The following is a 23843-nucleotide window of genomic DNA, read 5'->3' on the forward strand; positions in this document are numbered from 1 at the left end:
CCCCTGGTCACGGCCGACAAATGGTCTTCCAGTGTCAGCCGTGGATCCAGGAGGACACCCAAGTTGCGTGCCCTCTCTGAGGGGGCCAAAGTCTCGCCCCCTATAGTCAGCGATGGAATCAGCTGACTATGCCGGGGCGCCGGCAACCACAGCCACTCGGTCTTGGAAGGGTTGAGTCTGAGTCTGTTCCTCCCCATCCTCCCTGAGTCTGTTCCTCCCCATCCAGACTCTGCTGGCATGTTACACACAAACACACACACACAAAACAATTGTCTATCTCCCCCCCCCAAAATCTAGACCATCCTGAATTGTTGCTCTCAGCATTGGGTATTGGTGAACGCTGCTGTGCCATCCAAAATGTTGTGGTATGTCACTTTTGAAGGCATGCCATAGCTCACCATCACTGAAATAGAAGATAGAACAATCCTTTTTTTAAAAAAAAGTTATAACTTTTTAAAATCCCATTGTTCCACAGTATATTCCATTTGGGAGGACCGGAACAGTCTTTATTCATGCAATCTATCAATTTCTCCAGTATGACATGGGGCTCTGCTAAAATTAGACGGCTTTCCACAGCATCTTCAGTGACCAAGCCTCCGTACTATATTCTTACAACAGATTGGATCTGGTACTGGAAGGATGAGTACAATCTATGGAAAGAATACGGAAAGCAAGTAAGTAAACCTTGTCATCTTCTGTATGCTGTATATAAGGTTTCTCAATCTTAGTAACTTTAAGATGAGTGGATTTCAACTCCCAGTGTTTCCTTCCCAGCAAGCCAGAGAAACACAGCTATGTAGTATCCTAATAACTTCGATACCTTTAATAATAATCCAGTTGACCTTCTCCTTTTACTACTAAATTAATGCAACATATAAATATCCTACCTGGTCCTTCATAAAATAAGTCAGAATAGATCTGTGTAAAAGCAGCACCTAGATTAGTTACAGGTAGTCCTTGACTTACTGCACAACCATTCATTTAGTATTCATTCAGAGTTACAACATACTCGATTGGTCCTCATGCTTACAATTATTGCAGCATCCCCATCATCATGTGATGATAATTTGGGCACTTGGCAACTGGCATCTATTTAGAATAGTTGCAGCATCCTGGGGCCATAAGATTGCCATTTGAGATCTCCCCAGCCAACTTCCAACAAGCATAGTCAGTTGGGAGAAATTGGATTGTGGTGTTTTGCTTAACAATTGTGCCAAAAAAGGTCATAAAATCAGGTGCAACTCAACAACTACCTTGCTTAGCAATTGTGCAACTACCTTGCTTAGTCCCAATTGTGGTTGTAACTTTGTTTCCTAAACAGAAAAGCAGTGAAATTAAGACACAGCAGTACAAAATGGAAACTTTTATAACATTTATAGACATGGATCCAAAATCTCTGGCTGTTAAATTTCAGTCTGGACAATGCTAGAAATAAATGGGTAGCTGGTAAAACTGCTTCTCAGTAGCTGGTCTCATTTGTTAATAATTCTTGTTTATTGAAGCCAGAAGAAAGGCTCGACCACTTCTAATTAGGAGACAAGGCTTAAGATTTCTTCCTCTTGCAGGGAGGAAAGTTTCTGTTCAGTCTATAGCTCTCTATTCTTTCATAGAGGAAGGATAATAATAATAATAATAATAATAGTAGTAGTAGTAGTAGTAGTAGTAGTAGTAGTAGTAGTAGTAGTAAAGTTGGAAGGGACCTTGAAGGTCATCTAGTCCAACCCCCTGCTCAGGCAGGAAACCCTATATCGTTTCAGACAAATGGCTGTCCAGTCTCTTCTTAAAAACTTCCAGTGTTGGAGCATTCGCTGCTTCTGGAGGCAGGTTGTTCCACTGGTTAATTGTTCTAACTATCAGGAAGTTTCTCCTTAGTTCTAGGTTGCTTCTCTCCTTGATTAGTTTTCATCCATTGCTTCTTGTCCTACCTTCAGGCACCTTGGAAAATAGCTTGACTCCCTCTTCTTTGTGGCAGCCCCTGAGATATTGGAACACTGCTATCATGTCCCCCCTCGTCCTTCTCTTCATTAAACTAGACATACCCAATTCCAGCAGCCGTTCCTTATATGCTTTAGCCTCCAGTCCCCTAATCATTTTGTTGCTCTTCTCTGTACTCTTTCTAGAGTACATTGAAAGTTCAGGAAGAGTAGATTTCACCCCCAGCATTGAGAAGAAAATGGGGCAACCCCTTGCACTGACTATTGCTTGCAAAAGAGAAGTAGAGCTGGGACTAAGCAGCAAATACATTATGCAGACTGACAACTGATTTAGACTCTCCTCCAGGAACAATAAGTGGCCACCCTCATGTGCGTCACTTCCCCTCTCTATAGTTATATCATGGCTCCCTTCTTTCCAAGGCTGCTCTTTCCAATTGGCAAACCCATAAATCACAGATTCTTTTTTCCTGTTTTCAACAAAAAGTCCATAAAGGGCTACAAGTCACTTATGAATACAGTTATTGTCTTTTTCCTAATGAAATAAGTCACTTTTACCATTTCTGAAAATTCTGTCATTTTCACCAACCATTCCTCCATTATGGGTAGGTCTTTCGATCTTTTTGCATATAATCTCACTGCAATTACCATATACAAAAACAATCTTTCATAAGACTTTTCAAATTGTCTATCCATTAGTCACAGAAGTTTTTTTCTGGTTTCAGTTGAACCGGAAAAGTTTTTATATTAATAAAGTTAATAAATTATCTGTTTGAACCCCAGATATTCTGGCTTTTTTACAACTCCACCAATAAAATGACCCTTCATGTTTTCAGCATTTCCAACATAAATTTGAAGCCGCTTTAAACAGTCTAGACATAGATAAGTCATTCTAATTCTTAAGAAAATCCAAATTCAAAGAACCTAGATTTTTCTGGAGTGATGTGCAAATGCTTTTGTTTGGTTCTGTGGTACCAGGATGATCATCATGCTGCTGCTACTATATCCAGCTTTGACTTGGAGAAAGCCTACCAGTCTGAAGCATTTACGACACTCAAGTTCTCAGCTGGGACACAGAATTATGAGATTGATTTTAAAGGTGTGTTTTCCCTCTTGTATCAGCTGAGTTGTTTGGAAATATCACCAGATAAAAATCAACGTTGATCTGCCTTGGCCATAATATTTAGTTCCTTTAGCCTAATATTGTCTATTAGGAAGAATTCTCCATCTGATTAGAAATCAAGCAAATAATTTTTGTATTATTAAACTTGGATATAATTAAGTTATCATATTAAGTTGGCGGTTCTTAAACTGTTTCCCCAATGCCTTTTTCCTGGGCTTAGGATACCTAATACAGTATTATTATACATCAAAAAAAAACAAAACCTCCAGACTCCCCTGTTTTATACAAGTATTGTGGCAGTGGCTGTCCTGAACTTCAAACAAGCAATTATAAATTGCTCCATTAGCAATAGCACTTAGACTTATATACTGCACCAAAGCACTTTACAGTACTCTCTGGGAGATTCACAAAGTCAGAATTATTTGCATATTACCCCTATCAATTTGGGTTCTTATTTTACTGACATCAGAAGGATGGAAAGCTGAGTCAACCTTGAGCCCTATCAGGATCAAACTCCAGGCTATTGGCAGAATTAGCCTGCAATACCACATTCAAATACTGCGCCACCCGAGATTCTTACCCTTTCTCATTACCCCCAAGATATGCTCAAATTGCCCCCAGTTTAGTAGTAAAATTGAGTAAGATTACCTTGTGATATAAGGCAATTTGTCTTCTTCACAAAGGTGCTGGCTGTGATTGAATGACTATGCACCTGGCTTAAACATAGCTGATTAAGGTTGATAAAGCTATTTTGTAAAGTCCCCCAAAACCACTGTAGAATCTGTCAAATCAGTGTAAATTGCTGGTGAATTGTACATCTCTATTAATCAGGTTCAACTGTTTTTGATCATTTTCTAGGCCCAAGTTCATGGATAACAGCATCCAAGCTTGTAGTTTCCTAAACAAGGGAGTTCTGTGGATTTCTGATTGAGTGGTCCTGCTTGACAAATAACTTTGATCTTTAAAGCATTAATATAATTTGGAATCAGGGTTGTATAAGAAAGGGAATAAGTAAATGCGGGCCCTTTGATGTTTTAGTTAATAAAAGAGATTTTTGACTATAGTAAGGAGTTTTCAGATAAGTAATAAGGCTAGGTCACCATGACTTTCCACTTGATTTTAAGGATAGATTTTTATTTGCACCAATTTTCAATTAAAAATGAAATTGGAAACTTGGTAGGTCAGATCTGTGGGCAGAAAGAGGGTTTAACATGCCTTGGATAAACAATCTTTGGGGCCAAAAGAACATTTGATATTTTGTAGGCAGAAGGATGCCTACAAAACATATAACATGTAAGAATTCCAAAAGAAGCTAGACAACAAAAAAGGGACTCTTTGGCAGATTGATGTCAGTGGTTAAAAAAAGATAGTAGCAGCCATTATTGTATTGCTCATTATTTGGTCTAGATAAGGACAGGTTTTGTTCTGCCTAATGTTTGACCTTAGAATTCTGCTAGGCACCTAGACTTTGTTTTCATTCTTAAGGCACAATTCAATGTTTTGAGGGATATATATGTGGGCATTTTTCAGCCATGAAACAGAGAAACCTGAAATATCAGACGGAAAGAAATGTTTGTAGACGGCCTAAGTTTGTGTCTACAGAAGAAGTGGAGAAAAAGAAAAGCAGGTTGGTGACTAGGATGTGTGTGTGGGGGGGGGAAAACTTGATAATTTGATTTGTAATTTGGAAAGTATGTATATGCTTATATATGTGTCTAGATCTCCAGAACATTCTGTTTTTCCTTGGGATTCCATCAGCCCAGAGTGGTACATTTTGCAAACCATCCTGATTAATTTTCCCAATCTGTTTCCTGCCAGAGATACTGGTCCAACACCAGTAAAATTCCTAGCAAGTTATAAATTCTATGGAAATTGGGCGGGGGCAGAAACTTGAGGAAGGCCAGTTTAAGGCAAGAAAAGAGAGAACCAAAATGACTATTATATGATGCAACTGCTATCTGCATGTCCTGAAGAGAGCCCTAGTACAGAGGTTAAAGTTCAATAATAGATACTGGAATTCAAGGATATCCACCGGATGTGGTTAAAAAAAGTTCCAGATGGCAGTCTAGATGGTGTGATCAAAGTTTTGCCTGGTTTTTTTAACGTGTACTTTGTGTGGGGATCAAACTAAGTGTTGTCAATGAAGACCAAGAATAAGGGAAGAAGTTCACTTACACATCACTCAAAGTATTGCTGGTTGCTTCAATTTCCCCTCCTTCATTCAACTTATAGGTGTTTTTAAAACTTGCTTTAAAGTCGCATTCTGAATCAGAATTCTTTGACTTTGCTTGATGGTCAATTTTTTTTCTTTGCATTATATATATAAGAGAGTGTCGGTTAATTCTGCAATCTCTTTATTTACAAGCAGGACAGAGCAATCAAAGGAAAGCGCTACACACATTCCACCTCACTGGGACCAATCAGCTTTACCAGAACTGGGATATAAGGTAGGTTTCACTAAACTAGGTAGATGGTTCTATATTCCTAGGGCAGTCATTCGAGTCAGAATGTTACATAATGTGTGTCTGTCTGTCTGTGTGTTTGTGTTTTAAGTCAGGCACTGTGCATAGTGGTATAACAAATAGACAAATGGCTATTCTTCTGGAATACAAATGCTGGTGTTTCATCCTTGGCAAGTTCTGGTTTTATAGCCGATCATTATTCAGATTTTCATAATCCTTTATTTTAAATGTTTTGTTTGAGTCCCTTAATATATGTTTTGAGGAAGTAAGAAGTTTTTATTCTACCTCTTCTTCTGTGTGAAGGTGTATGAGAGAGTGTACTCTAATAAAATATAAATTAACAGTCCAATAAATACCAGCAATGGAAAATTTCATATCGGCAACAAAACTCATATCCAGTAATGTTAATAATGGTGGCTTTACTTTTTCAATTAATTCTTCTTCTGCAATTTCCATCTCTATAAAATAAGGAGTAAGGTAGCTTGATGATAAGTAGGTTACAGAGAACAAGGAATGAAATTGGTGGCTAAGGTCAGAATTAAGAGTCAATATACTGTGCTGGAAAGACTGAGGCTAAAGGCTCATTCATTTGGGAAGGATGCTTACTGAATGATTTGAGGCCAATCTACTTGATTTCTGGCCTAATCAATATCATGGGGTTGATATTAGATTGAAACTGAAGTGAGAGTCCTATATAAGGCAATTAACCGTGAAATAAGCAACTCGGCAATTATGCCTTTCTCAGAGCAAGGCTGCTTGCTAAGCCTGAGGAAAGAGAAAATGAAGGTCTCCTGCTTGGCAGTCACAGAAGTGGCCATTTTCTATGGGAACTTCCTTCCATCCTTTTGAATGACATAGATCCCAAAGTAGGATTAGCCCCATTTTTTAAGCCTTCTAAAGACTTTTAATGTTTTTGGTCTCTTCAGAGGACCTTCAGAAATTGACTAGTGTTGGCATGAGGAGGCTGTTTCATCTAAAGTTGTTATATTTCATGTAGTGTTTTAAATGTTTTAGCAGTGGGACATATCATATATTTTTCTATAGTTCAAACTGTATATTGCTTAGACTGAAGTGGTAAATGAATTTTAAGAATAAAAGTTCCTGTTTCTGAAAATGACCTGTTAAGAGTTAGACACTGGGAGAACTCAGAATAGGCCCAAGCTGGATCAGATATTGTTCTATAACTTCAGTTAGACAGTAGTTGCTAAGCCCTTAAGAAGCAAGAACTTGTTAGAAATTTATGTGATTTTTCTACTAGGTAGTCAATAGACAGAGAAAGGAAATTCTCAATTCTCTGAGAGTTCAGATCTTTTAACTTCTTAAACCAGACAGACATTATCCTCTTGCTGTTTGAAGTGCTATTCAGCATCAGGATTAAATATTGACACTGATTAAAAATACCATTGTAAGAGGAATATGCAGGATGGCTCATCGTCCTAGTTTGATCATCCTTGGGAAGTATACTCAAAGAGTATGAAGATGATTCAACACATAGATCTAAGTCTTCTCTATCTCATCTCCCCTGATCAGTGAATGCCTAACGAATCTGTGACTTGTTTTGCTTGGTAAGTTAGGGCAGATAAATTTATTTCAAATTTCCCTCCCATATTTGAGACCCATGTTTATAACCCTTTTTCCCCTTTGCAGCTGATCAACCTCCTTCTATCCTCCAGTGAGTACAAAAAAGTCCAGACTAATTTTCAGCGCACACTGTCCAAGGCCACAATATTGACCATCAAAAGAATCCAGAATGTGTCTCTTTGGGAAGTTTATCAGTGGTACGTGCAAACCGGCTCCATTGTTGTCATTGGCTTCTCTGAAATTGTTTTTTTTTTTTTTCCAAAAGCTTCATGTTTCTGTTGCATAGCAGAATGCTGGATTAAAGGAGAATGCTTTCTTGGAAGAATTTCTCAGTGTTTTTTAAATTCAAAGTACTGAGGGTTGATCATGGTTGTATTTCCAGGGAGCAGAGAATTTAACTCTTTCTTACTCTTTGGGGACTACTCTCTGATGGGCACCTACCTCATTATCTGGTTGAGAGCTTCTGTCTTCATGTAAAGTGGTTATCTTAAGTTCCTGGAATATAAATAGAGTTCCTTTTATGGCAGAATGTTCATTTTCTTTGACATATCTTTTCCCCAGTAATGTGAAAGCTTTCCTTTATCATAGTGCAAATGTTGCTTATTGGACCTAAGTGGAAAATCCATTTGTTAGCTGTAACATGAGGAATCCATTATCATGGCTAAGGAAGACTTGGCGATGTTAGCTTAGAGCAATGTTTCACAATCTTGGCAATGCCTGGACTTCAATTCCTAGAAAATTGTGGAAGTTAAAGAACTGAAGAAGTTTCTTGGATGACATCTTCAAGGAAAAAACCAAGAAAGTCCAGCTGCTTTTTCAAAAGCACCTTTGGGATCTGGATGATTGTGAATCTCCATAGACATGTGGGAGTTAATGTTCACACATCTTGAGTTGAAAAACACTGGCTTAGATTAAGGAGTACAATTCATGGGTCTACTACTTGTTGGAAGTAGAGAGAAAAAGAGCTCTGTAAGCAGAGAAGGAGCCTGCCAAGGTACATATTGAAGACTTGGAGGGAAGACATTTTTCTTTAAAGATATTTTCTGAACAAAACCTCCCTTTGTAAATTATGCATAAAGGAGGTAAGATGTGAAGGAAGCAGGTCTGGGTTTGGAAACACTTCAAATCAGAAACCAAGCTAACATATACAAATATTTGATTCAACTTCAGTTTTCAGAATTTTATGGAAACAATAAATCACTGAGAAAATAAATAGTATATTCTGAGTTTCAATGTCTCCTTCGCACCCTTTTTTGTTTGATACATTGGAAAACAAATGGTAGAATATACAGCTTTCTTTATTTTACCATAGCATGATGTAGTAATATTCCACCAACAATATTTCATGGAAATAGTATCTTTGTGGATCTTTCTAGTCCAAATAGAAAGCTGTTCTGTTCTTCCTGTCACACTACCTGTGTATGGGCAGGAAAAAAGTATATGCAGAGTGACCTGGAAGGAGCTCTTTTTGATTTGTTAGTCAGATTGTCTTGATCTCCCATGTAACTCCTGGAGTACAAAGAGAATGAAACATTTTTGTAGTGGAAGGGAAAATTAAAAGGAAAGACTAGTGCCAAGGAGGAGTCATTTTAAAAAGATGAGCAGGACATTGAAACAGCAGTTTTTCCATTACAAATTTCTCCTCACTTAATTCTGTAACTTGAGGCAATTAATTATGGGAGGAAGAATTAAATCATGAAAAATTACAAAGAAATAAGATATGTACAGTATTTGCAGAATGTTTTTCAGCTGTAATAGTTCCCTATTGGGTTTTAGTAAAATACATTTGATTTACTAGTTAAATATCTCTTAACTTGTCTTTTGATCATTAATAGACAACGTATAAAAAAGCCAAAACAAAATGAAAAAGCTTCCAGAATTAGCAGAAATTTTAGCACCTAAAAACTAGTAGACACTAGGTGGGATCCACGTGTTCCCAATCTCTTGAGTATTAGCTTAATCTCAGCAAGCATGGCTCAGCTCTTTGGGTGGGGTTCAAATACATTTGGCTAGCAAAATGTTGGAGGCGGCCAAGTCTAACTAGGAAGATGATCAGAATACGCAAAATAGAAAACTCTTCTCTTTCAATAATTTAGCTCCTGACATCTCAATTCTAAAGACTACATGTACTGAGACATTGCAAGCCACAGATGCCACCACATAAGAGGAGAACCCAGCTTCTCTTATGGAGGTCTACCATCCATTAGTGTTCATCCCTAGAACAAGATATCATTAACAGCAATGTTTCTAAATCTCAGAAGCTCTAAGATGTGTGAACTTCAATTCCCAGGATTTCCTAGCTGCCTGTGCTGACTAGGGAATTCTGCGAGTTGAAGTTCATGTATCTTAAAAGATGCTGAGGTTGAGAAACACTGATTAAGAGACTTCAGTATCTAGGGTAGGATACTTAGTATCAAGTATCCCCTTGCCAGTTCCTATTTTATTTTTCCGTGATCATATTTGTGTCATTTTTTTCCATGTTTATAGGCAGAAAGAGCAAATGAAGAAGGCAAATGGGGGAAAGGATGTAGATGAAAGGTCTCTGTTTCATGGAACAAGTAAAAACCATGTTGATGCTATCTGCCAGCAGAATTTTGATTGGAGGATCTGTGGTGTTCATGGTACAGCTTATGGCAAAGGTAACTTTTATTGTGTTTCGTGCGCAACAATTTAATTGAAGTTGATAACACTTCCTATACTTCTATACCATCTATTTGGACTGAAAGTGGATGGGGAATTCTGACCATCCAGATGTTGTTGAATTGGGTTCTAGTACCTGTCTTCAATGATTACATTGGTTGGAAATAATGTATGTTGACATTTAACATATCTGAAGGGCATCTGGTTAAAAAAGGATGTAGTAAAATATTTAGCAGAAAAAACCCTCTGCCCTAGATACAGTATGTGTAAAACCTATCATTCAAAGTGTGGAAGGTTCAGTTCCTTCTTTGAATTATGCTGATCCAGCTGTTTTGGGGCGGGTCTGGCCATGCTTAAGACCATAAATGATTTCAAATTTTAATATTAGATTTATTTGCTGCATTTATATCCTGGTACCAGGAGGTTAGGCTGGCCCACATCATCTTTTTCTCCAGTTTTATCCTCATCAAGGTGGATGGAGTTGAGATGTAGGGACTGGTCCAAACCAGTATGGATTTGAATTTTGGTCTTCCCAATCCTTGTTTGGCATTAAAACCACTAAATACACTATATCCACCTGTTGAATTTGTAGAGTGGCCTCTTTTGCTTTATGTCTTTCTTCTTTATAGGAAGTTACTTTGCAAGGGATGCTGCATATTCTGATAACTACAGTGGAGTCAATTCTTCTATCAAGACCATGTTTCTCGCCAAAGTATTGGTGGGAGATTTTACAAACGGCTGTTCTTCCTACCTCCGCCCGCCCGCCAAAAATAACCAGAGCAATCTTTTCTATAACAGCTGCGTGAACAGTCTCCTGAATCCATCCATTTTTGTCATTTTTGAGAAGCACCAGATTTACCCAGAATACCTGATTGAATACAAAAATTAAATTTGGAGGTAGACCGTGCATTCCTGTTTAATGCACTGCTAAATGAGCTACTTTCTGGATGACCATTGAAGGCCTTAGTCATGTTAGCAGTATCAGCGTTTTGTTGATTGATTTTTAAACAAGTTTTTAATAGATTAAAAAAATATCCTCTTTTTTCTCCTCCCTGTGCAATTGGGCATCCTAAATGTAAAAAGCAGACTTAATTTTTAATGTTAAGTGCTTTTTTTAGAAGAGATGTTATTTCTTTCTCAAGGAGGAATAATTTTGCTTTGATTATACTTGTTCTGATAGCTGTATATCATGTAAAATCCAGGATCATTCTTTTGTATTCGATGAGGAAATTTAATCAGTTGAATCTGAAATTACTCATTGACTAGGTTTTCATAGGGGAGCCACACCCATAATCCTTAGCCTTAAATAATATCATCACCATCATCACCATCCCCTTTGCATTAACTGCAGCAGGGGACTGTAGTGATTTGAAAAGGTGCTTTGGGACAGCATGTACACACACACACACTATATGTACATAAGGCAGTGCATTATCTACATGTGCCTTATTCCCATAGATATGGTGTCCTCACACTTGTTCTGAAACAATTTTACAATCTTAAATCACAAGTGCTGCCCACATGAAGAAACACTGATTTTAATAATCTCTAATGTTCTATTTGAAATTGTTCTACTGTTTTTACAGTAAATTTTAATATTTTAGTATTAAACCATTAAATGGCTGTTTTGTCTTTCTAAGGGCATGAGGGTAGAGACAAACCTTCAGTTCGTAGTACCCTGTCTGTACATCTTAAAGCTCCATATGAATCATATAACTCTTGACTTCTATTTAAGTTCTAGAAGTAAATACTTTTTAATGTCTTTTGTAGTATGTCTTTTTTAAAACTTTCGAAATATTCTCTCAGCATGGAATTACAGCCCTAATCAGCTGTAAAACATCAAGTTGAGGAATGCTATTATAGCATTTTTCTCTGATTTCCTTTGCTAACTCTTGTGCTTCCTCTTTGATAAAGTGATATATCATTGTATATAATGATACAAAAAAAATTCTCCTTACATTTCCAGTCACTAGAGACCAACTTCTTAAAATTTTAGATTTTGAATATATGTTGGTAATGTTGCTTAAGAATTTGCCATCTGTTTAAATAAACTTTAGCAAAAGAAGTCTTGTTTGGTTGTATTAGATAATATCATTTTGTTGCATCTCAATGGATATATAGTTGGCTGTGGTGACTTCATCAGGTGCTACTGAAACTTCTGGATACAGCCCTTTAGTGAGAAATATGATGAATGTAGTTGAATGGGTCCTTTACTGAATTACAGATATGTAATGAAATTCTTGGAGCAAACCATATCTAGATACAGCTGTAAAGCTCTTTCTGGTTTTTGTGCTTCAGATAAATATCTGATTTTACCTTAAGGAATCATTCTTCCCAACATATCTGCTTTCTCTAAGTATAAATTATAGGTTGATGCTATAAAGTTTACATGTATTTAATTTTGCTTTATTGTTTACTAAAATCTCAAGATAAATGCCTTATAACAAATAATATAAAGAAATCACTGTCTATGGTTTAAAAGCCACCAAGGGGTTTTAAAAAAAGTTTTAATGGTTATGTAAGTTGGAAGTTTCAGCACTGTACCAAATCAAGACGGGCTCATTTCAAAAGTGAAGTCTCGGAATCTTACTAGCTGTGGAAAATTTGCAGATAAATAAGAGCATTATGAGGTAACAACACTAGTACCCTGGTTTACTTTGTACAGAATGCAGATAGCTGATCTATAGTACTATTTGTTTATAAGGATGAATAAAGGTAAATCGTCTGTACTGTAATAAAGGGAATTTGCAAGTGATTTTAGAATTCTTTATTGTCTACACGTAAAATAAATACAGATAATTCTCAACTTATAACCATTTGTTTAGTGATGGTTCAAAGTTACAATAGCATTGAAAAAAGTGACTTATGATCAGTGCTCACACTTAACAATCATCACGGTATCCCCAAAGTCATGTGATCAAAATGCAGACGCTTGACAACCAGGATGTATTTCCAACAATTACAGCATCTCGAGGTTGTGTGATTCCCGTTTGCCACCTTCCCAGCTGGCTTTCAACAAGCAGTCAATGGGGGGGGGGGAGCCAGAGTTGTTTAATTACTATGTTATTTACTTTACAACTGCAGTGGTTCACTTAACTATGGCAAAAAAGGTCGTAAAATAGATCACAACTCACTTAACAATTCCTTGCTTAGCAATAGAAATCCTGTTCCAAATGTGGTTGAAAGTTGAGGACTACCTGTATATGCATAAACTATATATATAATGTCTAACATTTTAATAATCAAGAACAGTTTCTATAAAAAACATTCTTTAAAATATTGATAAAAGCAGTTTTCTTCAAGTTCTGCTTTAAAAGCTAACAATTTTCAACTGAAAGAAAATATGAATTGCTTGAAAAAAAATTAGAATATGTTATATAAATAACAACAGTGCATTTTTATTTTATTTCCAGTTCTCACAATTACTATGAATTACCATTAACCAAGCAAGCCAGAGGATGAAAAGGGTTATAAGCTATCATGTGGATAGGGAACCAGATTGGAGAAGATTGCCTTGTTTGGTTTCTGGTGGGAAGAAAGGACAAAATACTAGATTCCAGACTGTCAGTTACATCTTGAGTTGCACAATTGTCTAGGTAAATCTGCCCATGATCTTGGACAGGGGAGGAACAACTCTTAAGAGAAAATAGAGGCTAAGCTGAGGACTGATCAGTTATAACAACCTGGGGAAAAAACTTACGTTTTTAATAACAGCTGAAGCAGTTTATTTTGTGAGCATCCTATTGTCATTATTAGTAAATTTCCCCTCCACACATCAAAAAAATTAAACATGCTTTCAAAGTCTAGATGCATATCAGGCACTAACAGTTAAGTCTTCGAGCACAGAGGTTAACTGTCTTTGGAATTTAGCATTCTAAGTTGACTTCTAAGGCTAGAAGGCAGACTCTATAGAGATTTCAAATAGTAGAAGAGACGGCTGAACAAGGTGTTCTGGGGTAAGAGCTTTGTTGCCTTTAATAGGTTTTACCATGTTACAAATAGATTTTCAGCATGAGGGAAGCCAAAGCATCTCCTGAAAAAGAAATGGGAAGATGCAACTATCTTAACGAGAAACAATCTTGATGAAGACGCCATCCCTTGGTCCTAGTGTGCCATGAGATTTGACCTGCAAAGGGATCTGGGAAGAGGGTGAAGAAACAAAATGCAAAGCAAGTTAGGAAGCATCAAGTAATATAGGAAAGGGAATTTTCTACTCTGTACTTCCCAAGTTTCATGTTTGTGGGAGTTGGAAGAGGGCTACAATAAGCAAACATGAAACTAGAATTACAGGGATCCCAGTTCAAACTGATTGGTAGGGAAAATAAAGAAGGGAGACTATACATGGTGCCCAGAGCTCCTGGATAAATGAGATATAAATCTAACAATATACCTGAAATGCCTAGCAGGTACCTCAGGATGTTTTTCAGTCAGATCAACCATCATAGAGAGTCTGGCTGGCAACCATCCTTGCAGTGTGCTACAGTGTTTGTTTTAGGAATATTTGGGGGCAATGTTGCATGAAAGGTCTACCTTATTTTTCAAAAGAACTTTTGATCCACCAAGAGAGCCTGAGATACAGTATACCCTTCAGAGCAATCTCCATAATATATTGTATATCTAGCTCAGTCTAGAGCAGTGTTTCTCAACCTTGACAATTTTAAGGCATGTGGACTTCAACTGTGGAATTCTGGGAATTAAAGTCCACATGCCTTAAAATTGTCAAGGTTGAGAAACACTGAGTAAAGGAAGAGTGGCCCAATTGAGATTCTTGAGCTTAATTCCATATCCTGTTCTTGGAGTTAAAAACAACCAAATCATACCAGTGGATTTTTAAAAACTTACGATTTTATGGAGTAAATATATATGAATTTTTCAAAATGAAGGATGGGTTGCCCACTACTGGTCTGGAGACCTTGTTGGAAAACCAGGAGATGCTACTTGAAGCTTTTTTTTTTTTTTTTTGCTTTGCGTTCATTTTAAACAAAGTATTTTTTTAAAAAATCAAGCAAGAAGCCTTGGTGGTCCCATATCTTGAAAGCCATGTTGGAGATACAGGGGAAATAGCTATAAGTCTATTTGTACTAAAGAGAAACGAAAAACAATTCCTCCCCTCACGGTCTAGTTATTTGCTTTTTGTTACTATCTTTCGCAAGAAGTAAAACAGGCACAAACCTGGGTCTCGGGGCAGGTTTTGAACGTGAACCTTTGCAAAATTCTTAACAGTGCAATTTTTATCGTCATCAAGCCCAACTTCATGCCAATGCAGCCACGAGGACCTGCCCCAAAGGGCAGATAAGCAAAAGGCTGCTGCTGCTGCTGCATAGCCTCAGGTGTAAATCTGTGGGCAAAGTTAAAATATTGGTTGAGAAATTGAGAATTTTCATTTTAAAAAACTGGGTAGGCAGTGTTTGTATGGCTTGTTTGATAATTAAGACACAGCAGTTCCATTTCTGTAGAAGTAGTCCATGACTTACAATCATTCATTTGGTGACATTCGAAATTATAATGGTACTTGTAGGTGACTTGCAACTGACCCTTGCACTTATAACAGGGGTCTTCAAACTTGGCCACTTTAAGACTTGTGGACTTCAACTCCCAGAATTCCCCAGCCAGCATGGCTGGCTGGGGAATTCTGGGAGTTGAAGTCCACAAGTCTTAAAGTGGCCAAGTTTGAGGACCCCTGACTTATAACCATTGCATCACCTGCATGGTCACATGATCAAACTTTGGGAACTTGGCAACCGGCATGTGTTTATGATGGTTGCAGCATTTCAGGGTCTTGTGATCACCATTTGTGATCTTTCCAGAGGCTTCCCACAAGCAAAGTCAATAGGTGGGGAGCCAGATTCATTTAACAACCAAGTGATTCGTTTAATTGCAGTGGTTCACTTAAGAGCAAAAAAAGGTCATAAAACTGGGTGTGATTCCCTTAACAACTGCCTTGCTTAGCATCAGAAATCCTGCTCCCAATTGTGGTGGGACCAGTCAAGGAATACCTATATTGTGTTCTGTGGGAGGGTACATATTTTGCATTATGCATAATTGTGCCTCCCAGTGCTTTGTTGTTGTTATTTGTACAATAAATAATGTGATTTGACAGATTTAACATTGTGATTTGAACAAAGAACTATAAGCCCATGTACCTCTCAGGAATAAACTTTTCAGGATCTGGCCAGAACTTTGGATTATAATGGAGATGTCCAACAGCAATTTCCATGATAGTGCCAGCTGGGACTTGCTGCTGCAGCACTAAGCAGTCTTTTGCTGCTTCCCGGGTAAACCTACAAGAGCAAAGATTACATATTCCATAAATAAAGCAAAAACATGGCAATGAAGCACTTGAAGAAGCCTTCATTGTAAGCCCTTTCAGACCTCAGCTGCTGTGTCTAAGTAGGAAAAGTATTATAATCAATGCAAAGAAAATTGTTTGGGTGAAGAATAGAATAGAGCTGGAAGGGACTTTGGAGGTCTTCTAGTCCAGCCCCCTGCTCAAGCAGGAGGACCTATACCATCTCAGACAAGTGACTGTCTAATCTCTTCTTAAAAATCTCCAGTGATGGAGCATCCACGATTTCTGGAGGCAAGCCGTTCCACTGGTTAATTGTCCTCACTGTCAAGAAGTTTCTCCTTAACCAGGTTGCTTCTCTCTTTGATCAGTTTCCAACCATTGTTTCTTGTCCTGCCCTTAGGTGCTTTGGTGAATAACATGACCCCCTCTTTTTGGTGGCAGCCCCTCAAATACTGGAATACTGCTATCATGTCTCCCCTATTTCTTCTTTTCTTTAGACCAGCCAAAGCCAAGTCCTGCAGCCGTTCTTCGTATGTTTTAGTCTCCAGGCCTTTGATCATCTTAGTTGCTCTTCTCTGAATTTTTTCCAAACTCTCAACATTTTTTTTGTGACATGGTGACCAAGGTTGGCTGTAGTATTCCAGGTGAAGTCTTACTAGACAGGAAGATGGGAGCTGATGAAACTGAATAGTTTGCTAGTCCTTAAAAGCTACTCCTAGGCTTCTACTTTATTTTTAGGAACAACTGAAAAACCTTTTTTTACTTGAACTGAGACAGTCCCACGTGACAACTTCTGTCTTGAAATGGAAAATTTATTTATCTATCTATCTGGTTATATGCCGCCCAGTTCTGAAGGCTCTAGGCAGAAGAAATAGAAGAGAAAGAGGGAGGGAGGGAGGAAAGAAAGGAAAAGAAAGGAAAGGAAAAGAAAGAAAGAAAGAAAAAGAAAAGAGAAGAAAGAAAAAAAGAAAGACTCAATCAAAATTCCACTGGATTTCCTGGAATTTCCCCACCAGCTGATGGTTGTAAATATTTTCCAGGGAAAATTATGCTACAGAGAACATACAGTAACTCACCTATATATTTGCATCATAACTCAGCCTGAGAAAAGGAAATCTGAAATATTTCCTTCTCTTCTATGCCAACTCCATTTTTGGTCCTTCCATTCAAAGTCATATTTGATTATGATGGTTCCAATATATTATTCTTTACTGCCAAGTTAAAATGTTTTCTAATATTTGTTTCTTTTATTGCTACTTTTAATTACCCAGAGCAATTTTCTGACATTTATTTCTTAATATTTTGCAATTTGAAACTGCATTGTTTTAAAGTAAAAAAGTAAACAGTTTGAAATTTCTGATGGAAAAAGAAAAGATATGGTTGAAAACAAAACAAGATGTCATCTGTTTTAAAAGTACTGGATTCAGCTTGATTTCTAATGTTAGAAAGACTATTGAGACTATGCTAACAGATGACTTTATATTGGCATAAGATACAAATACCTACTCAACGTGTTATTGTCTTGTGGGGTAAGAAATATTATGCAAAGCAAAAAAGTAGAAAGCCTTAAGCAAGGAAAAGTACAAGATAAGCACATAGAAATCTAATTCATTGCAATTTATGCAAATACATTTATCATAGCTCTCCATACTTTTCATGCATACCATACATGATTTCATCAAATCCATATATATAGATTCATACATTTCCTTTCATTCTGTAAAGGTCTCACATTCTCTTTCTGAAAAAAGCCTGATTCATATTAATTTACTCTCCATATAACCAAATCGAATCCTGGATCTCATTTGTGGATTCAATCTGCAATAATTCAAACTATTCTTCACCCCACCACTTCTTGCCTGCCACAGCATTCGGTTTATTTTTAGCAGTTCCTCCCTCCATATTCAGCTCTAACAACATGGACAGAAGCGTATTCTTAAGCATGAACATGTTTGTTTCTTTTGACAATCATTCCTGACAAGAGACCACATACAATCAATCTGCTACCTTTCTGCCAGCATTTGCACACTTTAAAATGTATCTATCCATTTTCCCATCTATCAAAGTGGGATAATATATTTTCAATTTTAATGTTTTGTTGAAGAATATTTGTTAGCAAATATTGAAAAAAAAATCAATTGTATAACCTTGACCAGTAATCTTCATGTAGCAGTTGAACAACTACAGATAGTCAGTGCTTACCATCAGTAATTGAGATTAGCAATTCTTGACACCAAGCACTGCAATAATAAAATATGATGTCACATGTCCATGTTGACTTAGGACAGCAGTTGCAGCAGTTCCAGTTGCCATCGTTAAGCTAATTCTCCATGGTTGTTGGGAACAATGTCATGTGATTTGCAACCTCCTGCTGGCTTCCCCACTGACTTTGCTTGTTGGAAGTCACTGGTGAACGTTGCAAATGGCAATCGTGTGACTGCAGGAAGCTGCAATATCATAACTCAGGGGTCTTTAACACCCAGTCCACAAACTGTTGGAAACTAGGCCATGCAAGCGGTGGGCGAGCGTGCAAAGCTTCATTTGTGCATGCATGGGATCTAGATTATATCCTCAAAACCACCACCACCCCCATCACCGACAGAAAGGTTGGGAACCACTGTCATAAGTGCAAGCCAGTCACTAAGTACCCAAATTGCAACCTAAGTACCCAAATGTTGTAATAGCTATAACTATCAGGAACCATCATAAGTATCCCTTGTTCAGCTTCCGGTATGATGTCGTAGCTATAACAGATGTAGCAAGGCAGAGCTCTGCTTTCCGTGCCCAATTTTGCCTTACTGGGAGCCCTAAAAGGGCCTAAAGTTGCCCCAAAGAGCCGATGAAGAAGGAAGGGTGCCTCGATCACGGAGAGATGGCGGTCTTTCCATTTGATCCAAGGAAAGCCCTCCAAACTGGCAGGGGAAAGACTGGCTGCATCTCTGTGGCCAGCCTCCAGCTACTGACAGCCGAAGAAACAAAGCACTAACTAGCAGATCGTAAACAATGTGTTTGGAACTGAGTGAGAATATTGATCCTTTTTTATTATTTTTTAACTGAATTTCCTGGAAAAGGCTCCCAAGAAGCTAAAAACTTCCGTGAGAAGGAAAGAGACTGTAGCCCCATCCTTCCAGAGAAACGGAAGCAGCATTTTAATTTGTTTATGGGGGACAGAAATACATAATACTGAAGTGGAAAAATATAGAACTACAGCTTTGACAAATTTGACAACTGAAATAAGTGTTAAGATTTTCTTTTTGTCAAAATCAATCTTCTGTTTTGATAGTGGAAAATGGATATAGAATGACATCTAGTGGTGGTTTAAAGAATAGCACTACAATTGAAAGGACTGATGCTGACCTGGTAAGAAGCTTCAAAACAGATAATAACCTAGCTTCTTGGCTGCTCGGTGACTCCTAACTTAACAGAGAACAACTGGCAACAGAGCAAAATATTTTGGCATACTTATCACCCTGAACCTTCTGGACTATGAATACCTACTGAGTTCTGACTTTTAATCTTAAGAACTATTTGGAGAGAAAGAAAAATTTGACTTTTGGCTGTTAGGCTGGGAGAGAGCTTTGGATTGATTTTAGGGTGGTTGAATATTTTATTTATTTATTTATTTATTTATTTATTAAATTTATATACCACCCTATCTCCCTTACAGGACTCAGGGCGGTGAACAGGCGATACTAAAAACCACAATAATAAATAAATAGTTTCTGTGCTAAAATCAAATTAAATAACAGGCCTGTTCTAAAAACACCCCATACAAAACCCCCACTAAAACATAATCAAACTACGCCAGGCCGGCCGCACGGAATAGATGGGCCTTCAGGGCTCGGCAAAAAACCGAACACTTTGAATACTGTGGATTGCAACTTGGTCTGACTGACACTTTTTGGACGCCAGAGCAGAAGAACTATTACAAAACATTGCTTTTAATGCTGGACTCATATCTTGGAACCTATTGGATTATAAAGGCTATATATAAAGACCAGAAAAACTAGATGAAACTTTGTTCTATTGCCATCAAGATTGGTAATATTAGATAAGACTTGTATTTGGAGATCACGAAAATTCTGACAGACTATCTGGATGGGGGGAAATGGAGGCCTTATACCCAGCCAAAAGTGGGAAAGCATACTCAATACCTCCATTTGAAGCCCCCAGCCAGGTTTATCAAGGATCTGCAGGAGTGATGCCTCAAGAAAAAACAAACACTTTTCAGAAGGAGATATATTCTATGCTACAATTAATTCACCAGACAATTGCTTCACATAAAGAAGACACAAAAAGAAACTATGATGAGATTAAAAACAATTTAGTTAACATAAATGAGCAAATTTCTAATTTAAACCTACAGCTAGAAAGTTCCAAGACAAGGACTACAAAGTATGAACAAACAACCCAGAAAATAGAAGATGAATCAGAGGAAATTGATCCAAAGACGGAAGACATAAAAGAAGGGAAATACAAACTGCCACAGACAAATAAAATCCTGCAAGACCTAATGAAAATGGAAACTTTACCCCCTAGATCTACAAAATACACTTGAGGACAAGAAAGAAGATTTTAAAAAATGGACTATAGAGCTGTTAGGGGAAATGCCAGAAATTTGGGGACAAAAAATGAAAAGAGAAGTTGAGGGAGAAGGAAAGTGGGAGTTGCTTAGGAATATAAATGGGCGGAATTCCCCCTCAAAAATACCTTACATAAATTGTCTTTCTCACTCCAAGCAACTTTCACAAAAATAGAGGAAAAATTCTTTGATTATTTAATTGCCTGGAAGGCTATTTGGCAAAGGAAGAAAGCTAGAGTTAGACTTAAAAAACAGAAGATTTGTCTTATCAGAGGGGACATTATATGATTAAGCATTTGTTTGAATATGATTAAAAGATTGGATAACCCTTAGATATAATTAGACTTTTATAATAAGGATGATATAATTTATAAGTAGAATAGCACCTTTTTTGATATGGGAAATATGAGGATGGCTTATATAAATAAAACTCTTAGCTATATAAATGTAACTAATCTTGAGAAAATTATAACTGATAAAGATATCTGTATCAAGTGCCAGGGAAATCAGGAGATGGGGAGTTCAAATGAGTATAAAGATTTATTGCAAGATTTAAGCTCTCTGCAAGAGCCTGAACTAATGGTCAAGGGAAATTAACAGGAGTTAAGAATAGAAAGGAATTCAAGATGGGTTGGACTCAGAACTCTTGTGGGCATGCAGGGACTCAAGACTGATGATGCATTTGACTCCTCCCTTGGTCATCTTCTAGAATAACCTTGTAATGGAGTTTCATTGGAGCTTATGGAGTTTCATTGTTAGAATTCTGTGCAATGTGAGTTTTGAATGGTACATTGGTTTTGGGAATCTCTGTTCAAATGCCTTCTCAATTTCTATTTGCTTGCTCAGCACCTCTTAGATCTATGCTCATCATAAAATGAGCCAGTTTCCCTGAACATTTTTCATCCAGCTGTTAATTAAATTTCTGCCGTGAGCCTCCTTCTTATAATGGGGAAGTGAATTTTCTTTTTACTGCTGTTTGTGATTTGAATTCAGCTAACCAGCAAATGAAGTTGACTTTTTTTTACAATGCTTGCCATTTTTCAAACAGATTTGAACAAAAAATTAAAATTAAAAACATATTATTCCTAATTCACAAATTTAAGTGTAAAAGACATTTGATTCATTAAACTTTCCAATGATTTTTTTTATTTTAAGTATGCAACATTTATACTTCTGAAAGTATATTATTAAAGCTTAAAACTGCACTAAGAATTTTGGAATATCCTGTACTGTACCAGAGCTCTTTCAAGACCCAGAAAAAGCCTGACTCCTTATAGATTGAGACCAGACTCACATTCATTGCCTGGAGTGGTGTGAATCGCCTACATAAGAAAGAAAAGACGCTTCAAAAATCACAATGTCTCCTATCTTACTAACCTGAATGCTGGAGGATACATGCGTAGAATCTCTGCTATCACCATATCAAGATATGGAAGGTCCTGTATATTTTCATAATCTGGAATGTCCTGTGGGAATGGGAAGAAAAAAATGGTTATTATTTTAACAGAATATTTATATTATACCTGTCTCTTACCATCACAATGGCCACCAGAAACACAACATGAAAGCATGAAGTACCAGCAAAACAGTAGACCCTAACCCTAAATGAACAAAAAATGCCAATAGCAAAAAACAAGAAAGATGAACAAGCAAATTATATTCCTTGATGAAAGATTGCGCCTTGGCATTATAGTATTTTTTTTATCCAGGAACTGTAAGTGACAATGAATTTGAAGGTTACTTGAAAATGTGGCAGCTTATAGGCTGGCAGAAGAGATTTGCTTCAGCAATGGAACATTTATTTGATGGGTCCTTCACTGATTGTCACAATGTTTCCAAGTATAATTCAGAATGCTGATTTGTACTGATCACATTGTCTAGAGCAGTGATGGCGAACCTTTTAGAGACTGAGTGCCCAAAAACCGCCTTGCCCCCACCCCCATTGCTCACTCCACCCCTGCCCCACCCCCACTCCACCTGCCGGGCCACCCACCATCTCCACGGCCCTGCAGCGCCATGGTGGCCACGCCCTCCACCCACGCCCTCCATCTGCGTGTGACGGGGCGCGAGGGCAGAGTCTTGTCCCTGCTGCCCAGCTGCCATGTGCTTGGCTGTACTGCTCTGCACCTGGGGGCGACTCTCCTCCGGGGGGGGCTGCTGATGAGGAGGGGGTCGCAGGGGGAGGCAGGGCTGGAGCAATGGTGCACGTGCCCACAGAGAGGGCTCTGAGTGCCACCTCTGGCACGTGTGCCATAGGTTCGCCACCACTGGTCTAGAGCTAATATCCAGGTGTACAGAATCCTCAATTCTCCCTAAAGAAAATCTGCAGGTTCTGTGTGGCTAGCAAGGAATAGTAGCTTACAAGCAGGCCTATGACAGTCACAGCTTACCTTCCACCATGCAACCCATCAAAGGCCTGAGACATCTTATGTTGTAGAGCTGTTTTACTCAGGGAGAGTTCACAGGGAAAGGGTCAAAAAGTCAAGAAGGTGGACACAAATGTGCAATTAATGCCACAATGCTGGGTGCAGCTTTGATCACCTGGTTATGGACACCCTCTTGATTTTTTTTCCTTACCCACCCACCCTTTCTGCAGACACTGCTGCATTGATTATGGTTTTGTTGTGCTGTTTTAAACCGTAGTTTTGTGATTTTACATTTTTATCTGACCTGCCCTGTGTTTGAGGGGGGGGGGAGAGGAAGGGAGGAAGAGAGAGAGAGAAATCTAATATATAATATTACTATAGAGAAGGGAAGGGATCTAATTATTAATTATAAATAACATTAATATATGGAATGAAAAGGAAACATTATACTACTATAGGTTTGACTCTTACTAGTCATTCTTTCTCATTCTACCCTAGATTTCAGGATTGTTGTGAGGACAAAATGGGATGATTGCCATGACCACAACTCAGCTTCCTGGAGAAAAGTTGGGCTGCAAATGTGATAAAAACCCTATACCCTATTTTCCTATTGGTTGAAAACCAATTCACACTGTGAATCAAGGAGCCACTGTGAATTGGATCCAGATTCATAGATGCTGTTATTATTATTATTATTACTTTAATTTATACCCCGCCCTTCTCCCGAAGGACTCAGGGCGGCTTACAGGCAAATAAAAACGAAACTATACAATAAATATCTAAAAACAATTAAAATATATATTAAATTAGCCTGTTATTTTTAGAAAAGTTATAAAATCCCTATTAAAATCCCTATACAATCCCCCCCC

At 37.8% G+C, this 23843-nt stretch overlaps 1 protein-coding gene and 1 long non-coding RNA gene across 2 annotated transcripts in view; one reads left to right on the forward strand and one right to left on the reverse strand.

Annotated features, from left to right (window-relative positions):
* LOC107289474 (protein mono-ADP-ribosyltransferase PARP12) overlaps positions 1 to 12492 on the forward strand; it is a 22823-nt gene extending 10331 nt beyond the window's left edge. The window contains exons 6-12 of the mRNA XM_015818242.1: positions 476 to 674; positions 2910 to 3030; positions 4585 to 4681; positions 5420 to 5501; positions 7164 to 7294; positions 9585 to 9736; positions 10367 to 12492. Coding sequence (XP_015673728.1) covers positions 476 to 674; positions 2910 to 3030; positions 4585 to 4681; positions 5420 to 5501; positions 7164 to 7294; positions 9585 to 9736; positions 10367 to 10626 — 1042 coding nt within the window. The 3' untranslated portion in view covers positions 10627 to 12492. The remainder of the gene's footprint in view (positions 1 to 475; positions 675 to 2909; positions 3031 to 4584; positions 4682 to 5419; positions 5502 to 7163; positions 7295 to 9584; positions 9737 to 10366) is intronic.
* A 2560-nt stretch (positions 12493 to 15052) lies between these two features.
* On the reverse strand, positions 15053 to 22068 carry LOC107289477. Its single transcript, XR_001548928.1, has 3 exons — positions 21986 to 22068; positions 15881 to 16018; positions 15053 to 15075 (listed from the first exon to the last, which is right to left on the reverse strand). It is a non-coding gene; the product is annotated as an uncharacterized LOC107289477 (long non-coding RNA).
* Between the last annotated feature and the right edge of the window lie 1775 nt (positions 22069 to 23843).

This window comes from Protobothrops mucrosquamatus, unplaced genomic scaffold, assembly GCF_001527695.2.
Source record: "Protobothrops mucrosquamatus isolate PMUCROS unplaced genomic scaffold, P.Mucros_1.0 scaffold706, whole genome shotgun sequence".
Lineage (NCBI taxonomy): Eukaryota > Metazoa > Chordata > Lepidosauria > Squamata > Viperidae > Protobothrops > Protobothrops mucrosquamatus.